The sequence below is a fragment of the Acartia tonsa genome, chromosome 6 (assembly GCF_053477335.1).
Source record: "Acartia tonsa isolate MP-2025a chromosome 6, ASM5347733v1, whole genome shotgun sequence".
NCBI classification, from domain to species: Eukaryota; Metazoa; Arthropoda; class Copepoda; order Calanoida; family Acartiidae; genus Acartia; species Acartia tonsa.
The window spans coordinates 51,005,159-51,028,249 of NC_137265.1; the positions used below are offsets into that span (position 1 = coordinate 51,005,159).

Here is a 23,091-nt window from a genome sequence, read left to right on the forward strand (position 1 = left end):
TACTCTAAAAAAGGGATGCTTGCAGCTGGCTAAAATATCCCATCTCCTCCCCTCCTACTGGATGAACTAGCTGACCAATAAATGACAGAGATAAAGCAAACTATATCAACGACAATTTTTCCCCTGTTTTAATATCCACTTATAATATATACTACATCTATTAATTAAGTTTTGACAGGCTATGAATCAAAAGATCTCGGTAACATAAAAAAAAACAAGTTTATTCCATAACATTAATTTTTTAGAACAAATTAAACATTTTTCGAGTTAATATAACTCGTTTTTAATAGCGAAGCTACCCTATACCTATTTGTCTGTCAGTAAGTCTGTAACGCTATGGTGTAACTGTGATTTTCACAGCTGTTGTTTAGGACAGCTGATTTTTTTTAGATTCCCTATACCAATGAGCATCCAGTATGTGATTCACTTTGTCCGTAGGTCTGTCAGTCAAGCTAAAAAAATATAAATATAAAAATAAATGAGAAAGGTTTCGTGATTCTGGATTTTAACAAAAGCTCATTAGATTTCCATGTCCATATTCGCCTTCATGATTTTTGTGCTTTGCTACATATGGATGTTGCCATCCTTGTTTTCTTGATTTTAGCAGCGAAGGTACTCAATATTAAGGTAAGTCTGTACGTCTATTGCCACAGATGTTTCAAATATCCATCAGGGTTTGTGTCTCCTTCGGTTGATATCAACAGAATTCTTAACAAATATCAAATTAATTAGATAAGTCCAAAAATGTTGATAGATGTGACCGCTTTTGGCCTACCTATTATATTGACATCATAGTAAGGGGAAAGAGAAAGAGAAGGGGGAAAGAAACCCCCTAAAAAAGAGATGGGGTATAGGCTATTTCCTGACGTCAATAGAATAGGTAGGCCAAAAGCAGTGACATCTTTCCCCATTTTTAGGGCACTATAGACAGCTACCAAGACTGTTATACAAACAAGAGTCTATATTAAAGAACTGGATTATAGAATACATTGTGAGAGATTCTTGCATACCCTGATAAAATGTTCCTCCCTGCTGGCCTAATAAACCTATACCTATTCCTCCTTATTACTTTACACCATCCCCTCCCCTGGCATTGAAGGAACGTATTGACTAACAACTGAGGACAATATTAACAAAATAAATACGTTAATATTTTCCCTGTCATAATATCCATATAATTTCTGTGTCCTATGAAATATTTTTTTCATGGGTTTTTATGAAAGTAAATGTTTCTTCATGATAGTATTTTATCAAAGTTAATTGATTTATTTGACTTGCTTTTGAATTAAAATATTTTTTTTTACCTCGAGTTTTCGTTAAATCCCATAGCATTTTTCAAATATTCATGCCTAAAATATATTGAAATTAAATCTTGAACACAAGGATAGGGCAATAGAAGTTAAATAAATCCTGATGAGCAAATGTGAGAAAACAGCGATCTTAATGGATGAGACAATGGACGATAAATTAATATGAATCCTATATGATGGTATGGTAAATTACCCCTTGTAAATTTAAATCATTGCATATTGGTTGAAATGTTTGGACTCTGCTAACTTTTCTCCTTGGGAAGAAATACAATCAAAATTTTTTCGAGACCACTATTTTAAACAGGGATCTAAAAGGGTAAAACAAAGGCCAATAAAATGTATAAAAATTACCCATTCTGTAGATTACAATTAGTGGTTGAAACGTGTGGACATTTAACTTAATGAACCATCCAATCAAAATTCTATGAAAGTTGTTAAGCCAGCAAATACGAACTTTGGGGACTGGTGTAATAAACAACCCATTGTCCCCTTCCTTTCAGATTTTAAAAGTTTCTAAGGCCATAAAAAAAATCATGAATTTTTTATTGTAAAAGGTTAAAAACTAAGAATTTTTTCTAACCTTTTAGATGTAAGAATTTGGTGGATAAAACCTAAAGTAACTGCCCCAGATTCTCCTAGGAAAAATAGATTATTTTAGCCAGAAAAATTATTTTCAACTATGGCTTAGAAGCCGATTAATATCCGCTGTATTAAAACCAGGTCTTAACCCATTAATGACAATAGGGTCTTAAACGACGCACAAATTCAAACCTATACTATCACTCTATTTTTTTATGCTGTCCTTTTTAAATGTTTGTAAATAACTGAATAGAGCTTCAAGTTTTGTCCTCTACATTGCTTGGCCTCTCACTTTATTCGATGACCAGATGAAATCATATTTTCATGGCAGAAGTGGAAAAAATATGAAAAAATTTCCACACCAGGCCTAACTTTTTTCTTTTAAAGAATTAAAACATACTTATTTATAATTAATTATAGCATTTGTTATATATTTTTAGTTTCTGCTAAGTTTTCTTTGATTTTAGTTAGTTTACATACTTTTTTTTGATAAATTGTTGTGCGTCGTATTCGACGCATTCGGACTAATCATTTTAGCCATTGCGTCCTTTTTGACCTTATAGGACTAATCATTTTAGGATTTTACTGTATAATCTTCTATAATCTACTAGTTGCTACGCCCCTAACCTCTAGGACGTGAGGGGGATGTCAGGAAAATAGCTTAAAACCATCCCAAGGTATTTATAAAGCTTCCATGATAAGTAAAACCAATTCAGACCTTCAATTTCTGTAATCTTTGATTTGAGCCAAAAAACCTTACTACTTTATAGTATGGAATACAATACAAGCAGCGGCTACGCCCCTAGAGGCATCTAGGGCCCCTTAGATTGCAGGGGGAGTCAAATCCCCTCTTTCAATTACAATTTTTTAAAGAAAAAGTTTTTTTTTTAATTTTTATTTTTTTTTATTTTCTAGGGATGATTTCTCTTAAGGGATGGTGGTGGTACCCTCTTTCAAAATAGTTATAAACCTTACCAGGACCTATTAGAAGCTACCATGTAACGGAGCACCATATAGGTTTAGTGGTTAGCAAGGTCCTTTGGTACACACACAAAGACATGCAATAACATGTTACTTTATTTTAAGGATATAAAAGTAGTAGCGCAGATAATCTACAACTAGGGTCTGTCTGTACATCCACCTGTCTGTATTTCCATAATTGCATCCAAATAAATAATAGCTACCTTACAACTAGGGAATGTATGTATGTCTGTCTATATATCCAAAATTACAGCCAATTAAAGACTGTAAATATGTATATACTTCCGTAATTTTTATTGCAGCATAGCTGTTAATATATTCATAAAAACAGCGCAAATACTCTACAATTATGGTCTGTCTGTACATCCGTCCGTCTGTATATATATAATTGCATCCAAATAATTTACAACTACGCTACAACTAAGAAATGTATTGGTTAGGGATCTAAAATAGTAAGTCAATGGCCGATAAATTAATGTACTTACTCAGGGATATTATACCATAAAATCTTTCTGTAGATTACATTTAGTGGTTTAAACATTTGGACACTCAATAAACCAACCAATCAAAATACAAATACAATTCCCCACAGTTGGTAAGACAACAAATAAGAAAAAGTTATAATACAACTTAAAGGATTAACAGGGGCTGGGGGGGGGGGGGGGTTGAGGGGTTGTCATGCATTGGGTTGTTCAATATAATTGTCGACAAAATCATATTTCTTTGCTAAACATTGTAATAAAGTGAAAGGGTATCTATCTGTGTATCTGCTTAACTGATATGCTTCTTTTTTTACTTTGTAGCTTCTCATAGGTCCTGGGAAGGTTTACAACTATTTTTGGGGAGGTTACCTCCATCCTCCAAAGAGAAATCGCCCCTTGAAAAAGACCCCCAACACAAGAAAAAAAAGAATTAACTTAATGAAATTAATTCTTTTTAAATAAAAAATATTGTTGTTGAATTCAATGACCTCTCCCCATCTCAAGTGCTCCTAAAGGCCTCTAGGGGCGTAGCCACTAGTACTAAATAATTATATTCTGAATTGTTTCATACAGACGAATGGACGTACAGACCGACACTGATTGTAGAGTATCTGTGTTATGTATCCTTTTAATAAAGTAACAGGATATACTTTCTACATGTGTCTGTGTGTTGTGTACCAAGGGATCTCACTAACCACTGAACCGATATGGTTCTCCTTTACATGGTAGCTTCTCATAGAACCTGGTAAGGTTTATAAATATTTTGGGGGAGAGTACCATCACCCTCCAAAGAGAAATCGCCACTTAAAAAAGACCCCCAACACAAGAAAAAATAGAATGAACTTAATGAAATTAATTCTTTTTAAATCTAAAATAAAAAATATTGTTGTAGAATTCAATGACCTCTCCCCATCCCAAGTGCCCCCAAAGGCCTCTAGGGGCGTAGCCACTAGTACCAAATAATTATATTCTGAATTGTTTTATACAGACGAATGGACGTACAGACAGACACTGATTGTAGAGTATCTGTGTTATGTATCCTTTTAATAAAGTAACAGGATCTAAATACATTCTACATACATGTGTCTGTGTGTACTAAGGGATCTCACTAACCACTGAACCGATATGGTTCTCCTTTACATGGTAGCTTCTCATAGGACCTGGTAAGGTTTATAACTATTTTGGGGGAGAGTGCCACAACCGCTCTAGGAGAAATCACCCCTAGAAAATAATAAACCCCTCTCATTATTTTTTAAAAATTTTTCTTTAAAAACTGTAATTGAAAGAGGGGGTTTGACTCTCCCCAAACCCAAGGGTCCCTGGATGCCTCTAGGGGCGAAGCCGCTGCTAGTATAGTGTTCCATACTATAAAGTAGTAAGGTTTTTGCATAGAGAAAATAATAAAAGAGAGAAATCGAGGTATTTGAAGGACTAAAATAGGCAGTGGGCCTAGAGGCCTATATTGAGCAATTGCCGCGCTGAATTTTTAATGTTATTCCACCACTTTTCAAAATGGGAATATCTTAAAATTAAATATAATTTCAAAACAATTATAGTTGCTGTTTGAAGCATAAATCTAATTTTTAAGGGATGATATAAAAATATTTTGAATTATCATCCATTCTGATGAAACCTAATGAAAGAATATAAAATTATCATTATTAATTTTTCATGACTTTGCTACTGACTTTAATCATAACACTCATTATCAGCTTATAAGATTTATATTGCAGTCTATCTAACTTATATTTTTTAATAAATAAACGTTTTTACAAATTTAATATGAACATTTGATTGTAAATTATAATAATCAGTTTTTCAGTGCCATCTAGCTTTGGATATAGAACTAGAATATCAAAGCGTTCATCAATTTTTATTTTGCCTGTATTTTTCTTGTTTTGGATTTTTGTCACTAAAGGGCCAAACCCTGAGGGGTAAATAACATCACTTGAAAATGTTAAAAATATTGTAAAAACGAGTATTGTCTGAGAAAGAACATAGATAGCTTTACAGATTATTCACTTATTTAGATTATTCAGTTATGAAATTTTTTATTTAATATTTAGCCTTAGTTTTAATGTATGTCTTTGAAGTAGACAACTAGCGAACCTGGTGGCTGAGAGCTAAACTATTAATTTTTTATTAGTAAACATTTAAAAGTTTTATCGTGTTAATTAGATTTAAATATTACATTTAGGCTAATTTGAAAAAAAATTAATTTTTGATCATAAAAGGTGAACCCTCCTATTTTTAAACTAGGCGAAACATACTTTTCTGCTGCACTAAGACCGTCCGCGGCTGTTTGTTTTTTAAGATTCTAAATCAAATTGTATTTTAAATATTTTCTTAAATTTTTTTTAAAACATAATAAATTACAGAAAAATAATAATAATTAATAAGATAAATTTTTTTTTATTTTTTTTACATATATAGAATAGGTTATGATTAAGATGCAAAAAGCCGCGGACGGTTTAGATAAATAGCAGACAAATTATTTTAGTAGGGGGGAAGTAATATTTTACAATGAAATTGGGGTGAGTATTCATCCTCTTATCCTTTTTCCTTATGGGTTTTTGTCTGAAGCTAAAGATTATAGAAATTTCGGGTCTGAATTGGTTTTACTTATCAGGAAAGCTTTATAAATATCTTGGGATGGTTTTATGCTATTTTTCTGACATTCCCCACCCACCCTAGAGGTTAGGGGCGAAGCAACTAATAGATTATACAGTAAAAGCCTAAGATGATTAGTCCGATATGGTACATAATAGACGCATGGGAAAAATGATTAGTCCGAATGCGTCGGAAACGACGCAAAAAAAAAACTTCTTTGGTATGCCACAAATCAAAAAATCTAAAAATACAAATGTCTTACAATCCCTTAAGGAAGCTGTGTTTAAAATTTCAAGTGATTCTGACGACAGGGGGGAAGTTCGGCACTAATGGGTTAATATACTATATAATTATGTTATATAGTATCGTTTTATAGCCAGTTTTCTACAAAAATTCAAATAAAAATCATAACTTCCAGTTTTGTTATTTTTGTTTTAATTTCCCAGAAAGCTGTCTATAATACGATGTGATAAATAGCTTTGCTCATTGAACCCAGCAATGCAACAAAAATAATTTTGATAAAATGAACAGTATACAGTTTTGTAGGGCTTAATTGATATATTGTCAAGCAATAATATAGTTGTTTATTTAGAATAGCAAAAACAATTTGTTTTTCAAATAAAAACAGTATAAAGGGAAAGGAATAATGGATTTAAAGCCTTCAATTAAGTCATTTTTTTTATCTCAGTAACTTTTATTTTTTATTTTTTTTATTCTGTATAATTTTCTTTTTAGGTTAATTTTTAAATATTCAAAAACCTGAAATTATTTGTTGATCTCCGGGCAAAGGGTTCGCCATGATTTTCATTCCTTTTGTAGTTATGGAGTCCTCACAACTAACAAACCAGCTCATAAGAGATCTTAATAGAAATGGTAATTTACCTCAAAGTGCCCTATGGAGCACCTAAAACCCCCTCCCTCATTATTTTGAAATATACATAGAGTGAAAGGTAGGGGGGCAGTTTTTGTTTGTTTGTATGTTACTTGCCAGGTTAGGTAAGGTTATATTGGGTACTGTGTAGCCCTTCAGGGAGGAAGTGAGATGGGTTTTTTAGTATTTTAGTTAGTTTTCCATGAAATGGAGAGGTATTTCAAAATTGATGTATTTCATTCTTTTTTATTTTTTAAACACCCTTTGTTTAATTTCCCTCGTGTTTATAACGAGTTACCTAATGATTTTGAGAATCTTGAAACTAATAGAATTCTAAACTTGAATCTTCCTTGTATTGTAATAAGGTTTTTTTCCTATAACGTACGGATTGATACTATACATTAATGTGAAGAATATATAGTATTATCTGATGCTAAAAAAAAAAAATATTTTTAACAGTGTATATATTCTTCACATTAATGTATAGTATCAATCCGTACGTTATAGGAAAAAAACCTTATTACAATACAAGGAAGATTCCAATACTGTATTGAGCAATACTTAGTGTTCTATGGAGTAACATGTAGTACTAAATAATGTATTTGTCTGTATAGTATTATCCAATACGCTCTTTGGAATAATATTCAATACGGTAGAAGTAAGTTTTTAATACTCTCCTTTGCAATTTTTGATATCCTCTATCATAATTTTTGATACTCTGTAGAGTATGAAACTGTTTTACTTTGGATGAAAGATCAGTTTATAATATATGATTATTATATGTACATATACATTTTGTTATATCAACAAACATACCAAGCAGATCAATAAAACATTAATTTAAATGTAAATTTAGTAAAAAAAAATGACTTTAAAGATGTTTAGGACTAAACATGATCCTTAAAAATAAAAACTATGGTCAGTCATAATTACAAAAATCAAAATTATAAATCTGAGCATAAATAGTAACATTTCATCTTTGTCTAAAACGACCAAGCAGAAACACTTCCATGAGAGGTATGCACCAATGGTGTCTGTTTCAATTATTCTTTACAGTACAGATTCGTACCCAAGAACGTATGAATAGTTACTATTTTAATAAACCATTCTCTTGCGTATTGTCTGATACGCTACAGCGTATGAAATAGTACTAAATTAAAAAACATTTCTACAGCGTATTTTCCAGTACACTAGAGTCTATCAAATAGTACTATTTTAATAAACATTTCTGTACCATATTTTCCAGTATTCTAGAGCGTATCAATCGATACTAAAAAAATGTATGGGTTCTGTATAGTAATAATTATTGTGTTATATAGTATTACATAGTGTTATATATTAATTATATAGTTGTAGCGTACTTACGGTTCCAATACTCTCCAGAGTATCAATTGATACTAAATAAAAAAATTATTTTTAACAGTGTATGGCAAATATGCCAGTATACTTGGGACGCCACGGCATAGTCCAGCCATTATAATAGTCAAGGTATTTCCTTCTAATTAGGATAGTCACACGTCTGACATAGTACCTTAGAATAGGATACGCTAATGTACTTGGGACGCCACAACATAGTCCAGCCATTATCGAATTCATTTCTCCGGTAACCAATTCAAGTTCTCCTGTCTAAAAACAAAAATGACAATATCCTTAACATAGAAAGACAAAAAACAAAAACAAACAAATGTTCATTGGTCACAAAAAAGAAAAAAAGAAATACATAAACTAACAAGTAGAATTTGCTAAAAAGATGTGTCATGTCCCAAAAATAATAGAATAAGAATTTAGTTTGTATTTTGACTTAAGGTTTCTCTGTATTATTTTTAATTTATCAGGGTTATGTTATGCAAGACTATTAACCCTTTAATTGCACAACCATTCTCTAGAAATATGTTGCAAATCTTATCGTTAGGTAGGTACCTTTTTTAGCGTCACTATTATGGTATTAGGCTAATTATTGTTTAGGCCTACCTGAGCAGATCTGAAGAAACAGTCAGCTTCTGCTGGCTCCACTCCTATTAGGATTGGCATTTCTACTTCATCTCTATAATTAATATTATCCTTCCTTATATAAAAGTAACAGAATCGCTATGTGTTTGTCATTAAAATAACTACCCCACACCCCCTCAGCCTCTCCACCCGAGGTGCCCCTAGACGCTTCTATGGAAGAAGCTGCTAGTTTTCATACTAAACAAAATGATATAGGATTCAAGACAGGTTTTCATCTTGGCAGTGATATAAGTTTTTCATTTCATCCTTATATAAAAGTAACAGGAGTTCTGTGTGTCTGTGTTCAACCCCCTCTTCACATCAAGTGCCCCTAGTTGTCTCTATGGGCATATCCACTAGTTTTCAAACTAAATTAATTGAGATAGGATTCTAGACAGGTTTTCATCTTGGCAGTGATGTAATATTATTCTAGTATATATAGCAAAAAGGTAATATTTAGGCTATGTTGGATGGGTTTCGGTCAGCCATGATCAACAATAAAACAGATAACAATCATATAAGACATTTTGTATTAAGCCAAATTTCTATTTGTGAAATAGATATTTATTGCAACGTATTATAAACAGCTTTCCGCGGATATAAAAATGTACAATTATAAGATTAAAACTGGTTTTGTTAGCCCTGAGTTGCTGAAGTCACAGGCTAACATGATGATTTTAATATTTTGATTTTACTTTGAATCTGTTCTAATCTAGTGGTTCTGAAGCCATACTGGAAAATGATTTACCTGAACTTGTTTTGTATGAAAGCAGCCAGACTGGAGGCAAATGATCCCACTCCACATTGCAACAGAATGTGAGTTGGTCTCATTGATGGAATTTGTTCAAATGCTTCCTAAAAAAATAAACATTTCAAAGTTTTATCATATAGTAGAAAGACAGAAAACAATTAAAAGTTTGACAAAATACATATTCTTGGTTAAAACGTGTAAAATAAACATTAAGCCATGTATGATATACAAGGGTATTTTCAATTACTTGCCTATTATTGGTAAATTTTGGCCTAAATCTGTAAAATAGACCTAAAGCCTTGCATAATATACAAGCGGATTATCAATCACTTGTTTGTAATAAAGCCATATGACATAAAGCCTTGCATAATGTACAAGTGTACTTACTTGTTTATTATTGTGAAACTTTAGCTCAAACCTGTAAAATAGACATGTAGTCTTGCATAATATACAAGCGGATTATCAATCACTTGTTTGTAATAAAGCCATAAGACATAAAGCCTTGCATAATATACAAGTGTATTTTCAATTACTTGCATATTATTGTGAAATTTTGACTCAAACGGGTAAAATAGACATATAGTCTTGCATTGTATACAAGGGTATTTTCAATTACTTCTTTATTATTTGCAAATATTGGCGGAATCCTGTAAAAAGACAAATAGCTTTGCATTATAAATAAGGGTATTTTCAATTACTTGTTTATTATTGTTAAATTTTAGACCAAACCTGTAAAATAGACATATAGCATTGTATAATATACAATGGCATTTTCAAATACTTGTTTATTATTGTTAAATTTTGGGTCAAACCTGTAAAATAGACATGTAGCCTTGCATTATATACAATGGGATTTTCAACTCTTTTTCAGAATCTGTTTCTAAAGCAGTGTCCTTAATAGTACAAATAATTTGTTCTATAATTTTTTATAGTTATTTATAACATATTCTAGGGTTTTCTGAGACTTTAGTTGGCAATGAAAAATATGTAAGATTTAATAGCCTAAATAATTTTCCAGTATGGCTCTGAAACTGATTAATATCCACTGGAATAAAACCATTTCTCAGCCATACTGAAAAATCAAGTATAACAACATACAAAACATAAACATATTTATTTGGGCATAAAAATTAAACATGGTAAAAAAATCAAAAAAAAAATATAAAATACAATTAAAATTACAATTACAATAAACAAACTAAATCCTAATCAGTTCCGCCCAGGTAACAGACAACAGTATTACAGACAATGTTCCACAAATATTAAAATAAAATCATGAAAATAATACCAGTATTGGTAGTTCTGTTAATCTTATTATTTCTCATTTTACTGTCCTTGGAAAACTATCCTTAGCATGATGCAATAAATAACAATGTAATACTAGAAATTTGTTTATTCAAGCTTTGCTTCTATTTGACATAGCCATCCTTGTTTATGTTGTAATATTTCTACCTGAACAAATAGTCCTTGATGATCAACAGCATATAGTTTAGCCACAATAACACAAGCATCGTAATTGACATCAAGTATGTCGACATCAGCTCCTAACCTCCTGAAATTAAATATGTAAGTTATACAGATTATGACCCAAGAAAAAGTGTTTTTTAGCATCTTCAGCCTATATTTCTTAATGAATTATAAAAAAAAATGTATATGTCCTTGTTCTCTGTAGATTTTACATCAATTAACAGGTGTGATTTTTAGAGCTAAAGTTTTGAAAAAGTGGCTGAGGAAAAAGTAACTTTTCAAGAAAAAATAACAAGGACATATGCATCTTTTAATAATTCATTGAGAAATATAGGCTGCAGATGCTAAAAAACACTTTTTTGTGGGTCAATCTGTAGTATTATGATTTTTGTTAGACTGAAGAGGGTGCTATGTTAACTAAAAAAAAATTAAATAATTGCTGTCAATAAAAAGACTTATGTTTTACTCTATTTAATTCATGTCCATAAGAAGCGCAGCAATAACAAGCTAACAATGTTTCAAATAGTAAAATACAAGATATAACAAGGATGACAACATCCATAAGTAGCGAAGCACAAAAAATTGTGGATGCGAATCCATATAAGTAGATTTTAAGTGTATTTATTAAAATCAAGAATAGATTTATTGGAGAAAATAAACACGAAACCTTGATTTATTTTGTATGATGAAGACGGTTAAAGTAAATTACATACTAGGTGCACATAACGGTGGGAAAAAAATATTTTGAAACTGATAATGCAAAAAAGTTTTAAAATTGGACCAAAAATACCAAAAACCTGCTAAAAGGCAGTTTGGCCGCCATTGTTTATTTCCTAATAGCGCCAGAAATTTAATTTTAATATCTTTAATTGGCAAATTTTTGAAAATTGGACCATAAACACCACATATATGGGTAAAATTGTGAAAAATATAAAAATAGCCAAAAACCTGCAAAAAGGCAGTCTGACTGTCATTGTTGTTTTCTTCAAACGACAGGAAATTTAATTTTGATTTCTTTAGTTATTAGTTATTCTTTGAGGAGTAAACATCTATCCACAATTCTTCCAATGTGTATAGAGTAGCTCCACTGCTCCCCCCCCCCCCTTCAATGATATAATCCTCCACCCCACCCCTCCCCCTGCTACGAGTACTAACTGGATTAAGTGGTGAAAATTGAGCGGTCAATTTTGTGATACAGGTTTTTTTTTCATTACACCCATTAAACACGCTAGCTTTCTATTTTATTATTGGTTGAATCCATCATAAACATGCCGGCAGAGAATGAAATCTCAAATTTATTGTCTAGTACACAAACTGCTGTTATTCCATCAACATCTAGTGACACTGATTCAGACTTGTACAATAAACTGTCAAAACTAATTGAGTCAAAATTCAGCTCTGAGCTCAAGAAAATTGATGACACCATATCGGTAAGATTTAATAAAATAGAAAGTAGTTTAACTGGGATGCGTAATGACCTTGACATTATAAAATCCAACTATAGTGCTCAATTAAGTGATCTAAAGCAGGGAAGGGACAATGGGGAAATAAGCCAGGAGGAATTTGAAGATAGACGCTACAGTATTTTAAATGATAAGATTGATTTATCAATCCAATCTTTTGAGGCTAGGGAGAGTAAGCACGTCAAACTTACTCAATACATGCTCACTCAATTATCAATGGTTGAGCAAAGAAATCGCCTTTGGTCGGTAAGAATTCATTGTTTTCAAGATCCTACCACCCCCACAAATAAAATAACCGACGAGCATGTTTACAACAAAATCATTGAGCCCTCCCTTCGCCAAGCCATTAGATCAGGCTTGATTCAAAACTTTGATACAAGCTTTGATTATAATGTAGAATACTCTCACCCCCTACCAAAAAACCGAGGCCCCCCACAATTCATTTATCGGTTTTTTTCACACAGAGTTCTTTATGCTTTTATGACTCATAAAAAAAGCGTGATTGATGCCCATATCAAAGGCTGCTATAACAACAGAAGACTTGCCCCCGGTGCCACCCCCTACAACAAAGCCTTGAAACTGAAGGCAAGCCATGACTTGTCTGGGTTAAACAGACAGACCATGACTTACCTCTATGAGTCTGGACTAGTAGATGCCTGCAAAATCCAGGGCTTGGGAGTCTCATTTAAGCCAAAAGGGGAAACCAAATGGTATAGAGTCCAAAATCCATATGGCTCTGATCTGTACAACATGGTCCAACCACCTCCCCCCCTCCATGAGATTGTCCCTGACGCCCTTGCCCATCAATCTGATCTTTTCCGTTTAGCATTTGAAATGGATAAAGAAGCTAAAACTGACCTAAAGAAATTTTTCAGTGATGTTCAGCTTGACCTCCAACAGCTACGGACAGCTGCCAAACTCACCACCAGCAGCAGAATGCAGCCTGAACCTGAACCTCAGAAAAATGCTGACAGTCAGTCTCCTGCCCAAATGGATCCTGACAATGATGACTATCCTCCCCTCCCCATCCAACCTAAGACTGGCAAGAAGAAGGGAGCAGCTAGTCGCGCTACCATTGACAGCAACAGCTCAACCCCTGGCACTTCAGCCGCCAGCCAAAACAGGGACCAACCCGACAGGAATGCCAAAATAAAAAAAACTGGTATTAAGAGTTAAACATTATGATCAAAAATTTTGCTTAACTTTCACTCATTAAAGCCTAAAAAAAGTAAGCTGCATTATTCACTCTAATATTATTATTAATATAAAAAAAAGTTGTATCCAGAATTACGCTATTACCATCATAACCACCTTTTTAATAATAACAATTGTGATCTATATTTATGTTGTGCAAATTATACATAAATATACAGCTGCCCATAAAAATTCACATATAGAGTTTTTATGGCGGTGCCATTGGGCTTTATTATTATAAAATCATGTATAAACTGCAAATAACCACGCTACTGGAAGCATGCAATAATAAAGCATACTTACATAGCTGGCGCCTGTTGGCACTTGAGATCAAATCCATTTTACTTTTAAACTATGTCTCAACCATTTAATTTAAATTAATTTAATTTTGTTCTCTATCTTTAACTCAATGCTGAATTCTGTCTTAAAGGGACTGTGTATGAAAAATCTCCCTTTAAATATACAATCATTATTCACGTCAATGCTCAATTTTTATATATCGACCTATCTATGTATCTATCTATCTATTTATCATATCATTGAATGGGAATGAGCCCCCCTAATAACAATATATGTACCTTATAATTTATATATGTACCCATATTTTAGTGTGTGGAATGTGTGTACAAGATCGAGTCAAGCCTGAAACTGTTGTGTGCGAAGCGGATGGTGTCGTAGTGTCCAAAGTTGTTGGTGTTGCTAGCGGTGTGCAAGTGTTACTGTGCCCCCCTGTCACTTCCTATTCCCAAGAACCTGATTAATGGTCCAGGTAAAAATTAATATAGATGCTTTTGAGCAGAATCCCAACTACTGTTTAGATTCCATTTTTTACGGTGATTGGGCTGAGTTTAGTTCTGAAATGAATATAAAAAGCAATTATATCTCAGAATTAGACATAGCCCAAGAATTAAGTAATGTCAACAATAACTTAAGCTTGTTTTCACTTAACACTCAATCATTATTTGCAAAGCATAATGATCTTTCATGTTTTATTTATAATTTAAACAATAAAAATATTTTTCCAAGTGTCCTATGTCTCCAAGAAACTTGGATTAGTTCTAAAATTAACTTGGATTATATTAAATTAAATGAATATAATTGGACTGGTAAAAACAGAATCAAATCCAAAGGAGGCGGCATAGGTTTTTATTTATATAACAAATTTAAGCATAAAGAATTATTTGAAAATTATTTTATAGAAGGCATTTTTGAATGCATGTGTCTAAAAATCTCCTACAATAATCTACACTTTATTATGATTAACATCTACCGTCCCCCCCATGAAACCTCCCAGCAACTTGAACAATTTTTTGATATTTTTCTTGATCTAATGCAACAAGTAAATGATATTAACTTACCAATTTTTATATGCGGAGATATTAATCTAAACATTTTTGAGACCTACTCTACAAGTAATGCTAGTAGGTTTGTTGATATAATGACAACTTTTGGGTTTTTAAATACACAACTTAGAGCCACTCGCGTAACTACGCATTCCTTCTCCCTCATTGATGTATTCTTTATGAAAAATTACATACCCAACCATGAAAAATCTTTAACTATAATTTCTGACATCTCTGATCATTTTATTTTGTGTAATATTTTCAAAACAAAAATTCCTAAACAAAAATCAAATGATAGCTTTGAAAAACGTGCCTTATTTGAAGAAAATCTTCGCTCCCTATCAGAAGCATTAAATAGACAAAACTGGGACGAAATTATCCATGCTACCGATGTAAATTTAGCTTATAACAAATTCTATGATGTCTTCAGGGGTCTTTATGATGTATATTGTCCAAAAAAAACCATTCAACCCAAAAAAAAGACCACCCACCATCAAAATCATGTAAATGACCATCTTCTAAAATGTAGAAACTTTAAACATCTACTATACAATAAACAACACAAAGACAAATCTGAAGACAACATTCTTGCATATAAACGTTATAGAAACGAATTAAGACGTTGTTTTACTAGGGCCAAACAAAACTATTTCCAAAATGCAATAATTAAGGCTGGGAAAGATGGGAGGAAAATCTGGTCAGTTTTAAAAGAAGCTTTAAATATAAATAAAAATAAAATTGATACTGAACATCTGCTGATCAATAATGTTAAAATTACAGATCCAATAGAAATTGCCAATCAATTTAACCTTTATTTTACAACTCTAGGAACCAGTTTATTAGATCAAATTCCTATTACTAACCGCAATTATTATGATTTTCTACCAAATAGAATTGCCGACACAATTTTCATCCCCCCTTTAGATGAACTTACAACTTTTAATGCAATAACCAGTTGTTTCCCAAAAACATCATGTGATGCAAATGACATTTCAATGAAAACCATAATAAATTGTGCGGCACCCCTTTCAGTTCCCCTAAATGCAATTTATAACCTAGCTATTTCCAGTGGTACCTTCCCTGAAGGTATGAAAATATCCAAATGTATAACCCTATTTAAGGCGGGAGATCCCTCCACCCCTGATAATTATAGATGTCTTAGCCTTGTAAATAATTTCTCCAAACCCCTTGAAAAAATCATTTACAATAACATCCTAGAATTCTTAGAAGAAAATCATTTTTTCAGTGATCGGCAATTTGGATTCAGAAAGTCGATCAGTACTGTACACAATCTCCTTAACTTGAGCAACTTAATTGCTAACACTCAAGCAGAAGGAAAAATTTGTGGTGCAGTACTGATCGACATTCAAAAGTGCTTTGACACTATTGATCATCAAATATTATTCACTAAACTTTACCATTATGGCATTAGAGGTCAAACATTAAATCTAATTAAATCTTATTTTTCTAATAGAAAACAATTTGTTTACTTTAAGGGGAAATGCAGTTCCCTTCGTGAGATCTTACTGGGCATTTTACAAGGCTCAGTTTTAGGCCCATTATTTTTTTTAATCTTTATCAATGATATCGAAAATGCCATTGCCAATGCAATTTTTAATTTATTTGCAGACGATTCCTTAACCCTTTTAATTAAAGACAACCTGAATGACTTAATAAATGCACTAAATGACACTTTACCACATATTGTACAGTGGTATGCGTCCAATCGTCTGATCATCAATGCAAAAAAGACGAAAGTAATCATTTTTACCACCCCACGTCAGAATTTTTCTCAAGAAGAAATTAATTTAAAAAATGATTTTCCTGTCTATATTAATACAAATTCCTTTGGTGAAAATAACCAAAGCAAAATCAATAAACTTTCGCTTGTTTGCAATGCTAATCAGAACAAGGACGATCAGAGTGCCAAACATCTAGGAATTACACTAGATGAAAAAATGAATTATAAGAAACATTTTGACAACCTACACCTTAGATTGCAAAAAGCTGTATTCTCGTTAAAAATCATGAAAGATTTACTAAATAAACGCCATCTAAAGATTTTATATTCATCATACTGCAAGAGTATAATTGAGTATGGCATAATGTTATTTACGGGAGTAAACCAAGAAACACTAAAACCAATTAAAATCCTTCAAAAATCATGCATTAGAATAATTGCAAAAACTAAAAATAACAGAGCACCTACATCCCCTCTTTTTAAACAATATGGAATACTTCCCGTAAATGAACTTATGACATACAATGTGTGTAAATTTATGCACTCATTTAAATATAACCAAGCCCCAAAAGTTTTTAATGATTGTTGGCATTTCACAAATAATGTTCATAATTACCCAACAAGAAACAATGAAGACTTTGCTACTAGAACTAATATTAACACTTACATTATGAATACTCCATTATATAAATTTCCTCGTATATTTAATAATTTGCCAGCAAATATAAAGAATATTGAGAACAAGAAAGTATTCTCCAAAAAACTATTTACCCACCTCATTAATAACATAAACTAATAAACTTATTTTTCAGGAAAATAAGGGATAAGAAGAACTATGGAACAAATGCTGCATGAAGTCATTTTTGTAGTCCTCTCTTTTTTTGTAGCATTTCTTTAGAAATCCAATTAATTGTAACCCCATCTAATCTTAGTTAATTCTACTTTCGCTCGTAATATTTACTTTTAAGTTTACTTATTATTATTTTACTATCCTATGCATTATTTAGCATATATTTTTTTTTTGATTTTTTTTTATTAATCATACTAAGTCAACGTCTATACATAATTATGTATCATATCTGATTAAACCAACATTATTTCTATCCACTTTTTGTACTCAACGTACAATATACTTTAATAAAAGTACACATGAATAAATATGTCCCACCACTAAAAAATGGTAAACTAAATTACATTTTTTTCATCTTACTCTTAAAAGGACTGTCTCAAAACATCTAACTATTTATATCTTTTTATATCTGTCCCCCCCTGGGGGCAGCCAAATTCTATTATTTTAGATACCTGACCAATTGGAGAATTTGGAAGTCACAGGGACACGGCACTTGGCACACCCACCACACCGCAACACAGCACCCCCCTGAAGTCGCTGACGGCACGGGTTCACACTGGCACGCAGCAGTGAACGGCCTGACAACGTCGAAGTACACACACCTCCACACACACATACCCAGCTGCAACCGCAGCACCTTTGTTGGACAGCTAGCCCCCACCTGGAACCCCAGAAGGGTACTGCCGTAAAAGCAGACCTCTAAGAGCCGACCTGTTTTCGGCTAAGGCGAACCTTTAAAGTGGACACAGCAACCTGTTCAACTCAGCAGCAAGCCTATAAACCTACAATTATCTATATATTATATGCAAATATCATAATAATAAATTATTTTAAATATTGCAAACACTTTGTACCAGCATCAACAAAGTGCAAGCGCCCCTAACTTAGAATATTGTGATTAATAAGGCTAAGTTTATTTTAAAATTATTACTATTAAATATGTACACTATTTCTAATATAAGTAGGGCCATATTTTGTTAACGTGATGCTAATGGTCATTTAGGCCTGTAATGCTGCAGTGCAATAAAACGAGGCGAGCAGTTATTGCACAGGAAATAAATTACAAATTACAAATTACAAATCGGACTATAAACACCAAAGATATGGGGGAAAATGTGAAAAATATAAAAATAGCCAAAAACCTGCAAAAAGGCAGTCTGACCGTCATTATTGTTTTCTTCAAATGACGGGAAATTTAATTTTGATATCTATAACTTAAGAAATTTTGAAAATCGGACCATAAATACCAAAGATATGGGGAAAATTTGGAAACTATAAAAAATAGCCTAAAACCTGCTAAAAAGCAGTCCGACCGCCATTGATGTTTTATAGTTGATTGTGCTCCATATTGATGGGAATGTTGTCAAAAAATTTCAGCTCTCTATATTTTATAGGAGCCGAGAAAATCACGTTTCCCCAAATTCATTAATTACGGACGGACGGACATTGTGAATTATAGAGTAGCTTCGCTACTAAAAAAACAAAATTGTAATTAAATTTATTGCAAAACTGCTGAAATCCATTTTTAGGACTTTTATTAAAGAGGTGTTTTCCTTGTACTTTGTTGTCCTAGGAATAAGTATTCATAAAGTAAATCAATAAGTTAATAATATCACATAAATTTCTTTCAAAAATAAATATGTTTGAAATGGACATACGGACATCCTGCGATTATAGAGTTTCTATGCTTTCTAAATTGTACCTAACTCTACAGGAATCACCATGTCAAGTTTTATAATAATGTTTTCTTATTCGTTGGCTTAATAACTTTGGGAACTTTTATTGAATTTTGATTGGTTGGTTCAATGTCCAAACGTTTCAACCACTAATGGTAATCAATAAAATGGGTAATTTGTGTATCATTCTTGGGGATGTACATCAATTTATCGGCCATTGTCTTATCCATGTCAGCTTGAGTGTTCATTAACTGAGGTAGGTAAGTGATATGTTTAATCATTGTGGTCACATTTACGAGAAGTTGAGAAACAACTTCCATTCAAAAAAATTAATATTAAAAATCATAAAAAGTATCGTTAAAATCTCCAATTAAATTATATTTATTTGTTATATACTTTTAATTTTGTATTCAAATCAAATTTTAAAGATTTAATTCTTATTTTTAATTTCAAACTTTGCCAAATAAATTTAGGATAAAATAAAAACTTTTAAAATGAAAGAAAATACTTATTTTTGTTTTATTGTTGCAAAAAAAAGTTTTCAAAGGAGACGACTAGCGGAAAAAAATTAAACTATATATAATACTTGTTATAAGTATTAGGTATTACAAAATTTGCATCTACTATCCCTAAATAAAACTAACAGGATGTCTATAGGTCTGCCTGTCTGTTTGTACCGAAGTACAACGCTAACCGCTGGACCGATATGGTTCTCCTTTACAGTGTAGATTCGCATATAGTGTCACGCCCCTCCAAGAAAATAGCTTAAAACCATCACAGGACCAGTAGGTCTATTTCCTGAAGAGTAGAATCTAATCGGTTCAGTGGTTACTGAGATCTTAAGCTTCAGACGGACAGACAGATAGACATCGTTATACTTTGCATTATAGACTAGCGGCTACGCCCCAAGAGGCCTCTAGTTTGTTTTTTATTTCAAGTCTCTACGTAAAATTTTTTTTCGATTTTTTGTGATTTCTCTTGTGAGGGTGGTGGTACTCTCCCTCAAAATAGTTTTAAACCTTACGAAACCCATAAGAAGCTTCACTGTAAAGGAGAACAATATCGGTACAGCAGTTAGCAAGATCCTTCGATACATAAAAAAAAGCTTACTAATTTATAAAATAGGATATATCATTTTTTAAATAGGTCGAAAACAAGAAATCTACACATAAAATTAAATATTCTCTATATCTCTAACATAATGTAACAATTTAGAATAGACGCACTACTAAAAAAAATAACTCTTATCATCATGATTTTCTTTTCAATTAATAAACATTAACAATAAAAAAGGATATTTATTAATTTTACATTTAATATTCTCGCCTAGAGAGGGTTAAATTTGATAATAACACATTGTTTCAATTTGTAAAATTTTAGTTGTAAACATTACCGCTAGGTGGTATTGGGTTTGTTAGTTTTATATTTTTTTGAAAGTAGTCTTTTTCTACAGTTTAAATTAAATACAAATTAAACAATATAATTTAATAGTTGTTAATACAAAAAAAGTAAAAAGTAAAGAAAAAAATAGTTTTAAAACACAGACAATGGCTTAAATAAAAAAAGATAGAATAGGATAAATAATTCCTCTAATTTAAGTAACAAATTGCATTGTGCACGTTTCAAACCTTTGGTTAGTTTTTGTAAGCCAATGTGGCCTTAATAATGAACGATGTATGTGCATGTTGAGTAAGATTTCGCTTATCTCCTTATCTTAGGTCCAGGTGGGGTAGTATGCCTTCTAATCATCTGTTACAAGCAGTTAGTCAAGTTAGGGCAATTATTGTAAAAGGTTTACGTCCCCAGCATCTAAGGGCTGTATATTCAAAGGGGATATGGAACTGCAGAAAAATAGCCTCAAACTATATAATTAGGGCATATAAGAAGCTGTAATGTTAAGGAGAACCATAACGGTTCAGCGGTTAGAACTATCTACTGGTGCTATGTCAGGCGAGTTACTTCAATAGTAAGCGTTCGGGGAATTATTTGGCCCAAAATGAGACTTGAAGACAAGGGTCGGGCAATTAAAGGGTTTGGTTGTCTATCGGGCGAACGTACGCTTAACACCGCAATTATAGGACACGTTTCAAGTATGTTTCAAGGTGCGTGGAGATGTCTAAAACCCCTAAGCGATACCAAGCCATATGATCCTTAATGATACACAAAATTAACCCTTCTGTAGATTACAATTAGTTGTTGAAACGTTTGGACTATTAATTAAATGAACCAACCAATCAAAATTCAATATTAAAGCCCAAGGTTGTTAAGCCAAAGCAAAAAAAAGGTTATAAGACTTTCGGAACTAGTGTAATAAACACTCCAATGTCCCCTCCCTCCTTGATTAAGTAACGCAGCAACAAGAAGAAATATTACCTTATTCTTTCAGCTCTCTCCAATTCTGTACCAACCGGCATAAAAATCTATAAATACAATCGACTTTTGAAATTATATGATTAACATTGCAATTGTGACAGACAGACAGGTGGACATTACTTAAACTTTAGAGTATATGTTCATTCGTCATTTAATTTATTCAAGACAAATTTAAAAGAATAGTAATTTTCGCATCATTTTATAGACAGTTTTCCGCAGATATTAATATGTAAAGTATATGATTTAAAACAATTTTGTTAGCCCTAAGGGGCCGAATACCCGGGCTAAAAAACTAGCATCAGTTTTTTTTTATTTTAATATTTGTGGAAAATTGTCTACTATATTCGATGCTATACATTCAGTATGGTGGAGAACCGGTTCTGGACCACCGGATATCAACCGGTTTCAGAGCCATACTGGAGAATGGTTTACCTTTACTTTCATGTTGAAGAGGTTGCCAACATGTGCCAGACCAAAACCATGGTTGCCATCTGTGGCTGAGACAAGCACAGATTCTGGTAAACTCTTCGCACGCGCCTCTTCAAAACTACAACAACAGATCTATAGTACAGATGTATATACAGATAACTACCTCCCCACTTTTACAACAAGGCCTCTAGTGGCACTTCAGACCTAACAGACACACATATAGACAGACATCCTGCTACTTTTATATAAGGATAGTATTCTCCTTTAGACAGGGGTGGTGCTTCTCTTCCAATCAATTATGTCTGTTCGTCTGTCTGACAGACTTAAATTTCACTAAGTGCAAGGGATACGTACCTGTAATTTACTCTATCTCCGAGAATGTATCTCGCAAGTGCAAAGCTTGATCCTATTTTACAAGGTTTAAAAGCCGCTAATTTGATACCACTGTTGTTGGGAGAATTTCAATAATTTGTATCAAAGACTTTCATGGGTGGGGGTAAAGGGGTGTTTTTATCCCCCTCAAACTATGAAACCCTATCAAAATTTTAAAATACAGTAGATTACTCCATCAAACCTTTGAAACCCTCATTTTACTCCCCTCAAAATATAAAAACTTGGACGTCCTTGCTTACTATTAGATATCAATTACTTGCATCTCAATAACTACTAACTACTGAACAGATTGAGTTTTTTAGTAGCGAAGCTACTCTATAATTCCAAATGTCAGTCTGTCCGTAATAAATAAATTTGGGGAAACGTGATTTTCCCAGCTCCTATAAAAGATAGAAGTGTGAAACTTCTTGTCAACATTCCTATCAATGTGGAGCATAATTAAGAATAAACCATTCATATTCAAAGACATAAACCTTTCTTTTTTTACAGTTTTGGTGATTTTAAGTTTTTTTTGCATATTATCTCCCTTTCTTTACTTTGTTATGATAACAGATAATTTGCTCTATAACTCACTTTGTCCGTTTGTCTA

At 32.4% G+C, this 23,091-nt stretch overlaps 2 protein-coding genes across 2 annotated transcripts; both read right to left on the reverse strand.

Moving 5' to 3' along the window:
* Positions 1 to 225: 225 nt before the first annotated feature.
* On the reverse strand, positions 226 to 6,879 carry LOC145323416 (diaminopropionate ammonia-lyase-like). Its single transcript, XM_080165831.1, has 4 exons — positions 6,722 to 6,879; positions 1,891 to 1,945; positions 1,305 to 1,349; positions 226 to 708 (listed from the first exon to the last, which is right to left on the reverse strand). Exons 1-4 carry the CDS (start codon positions 6,813 to 6,815, stop codon positions 642 to 644), a joined length of 261 nt encoding a protein of 86 aa, XP_080021957.1. The 5' UTR covers positions 6,816 to 6,879; the 3' UTR covers positions 226 to 641.
* Positions 6,880 to 8,249: 1,370 nt separating this feature from the next.
* On the reverse strand, positions 8,250 to 22,621 carry LOC145323148 (diaminopropionate ammonia-lyase-like). The gene is made up of 8 exons (XM_080165540.1): positions 22,464 to 22,621; positions 22,113 to 22,227; positions 21,681 to 21,727; positions 11,026 to 11,125; positions 10,386 to 10,466; positions 9,571 to 9,677; positions 8,805 to 8,877; positions 8,250 to 8,459 (listed from the first exon to the last, which is right to left on the reverse strand). The coding sequence occupies exons 2-8, from the start codon at positions 22,122 to 22,124 to the stop codon at positions 8,250 to 8,252; spliced, it is 630 nt and encodes a 209-aa protein (XP_080021666.1). The 5' UTR covers positions 22,125 to 22,227; positions 22,464 to 22,621.
* Positions 22,622 to 23,091: the final 470 nt, after the last annotated feature.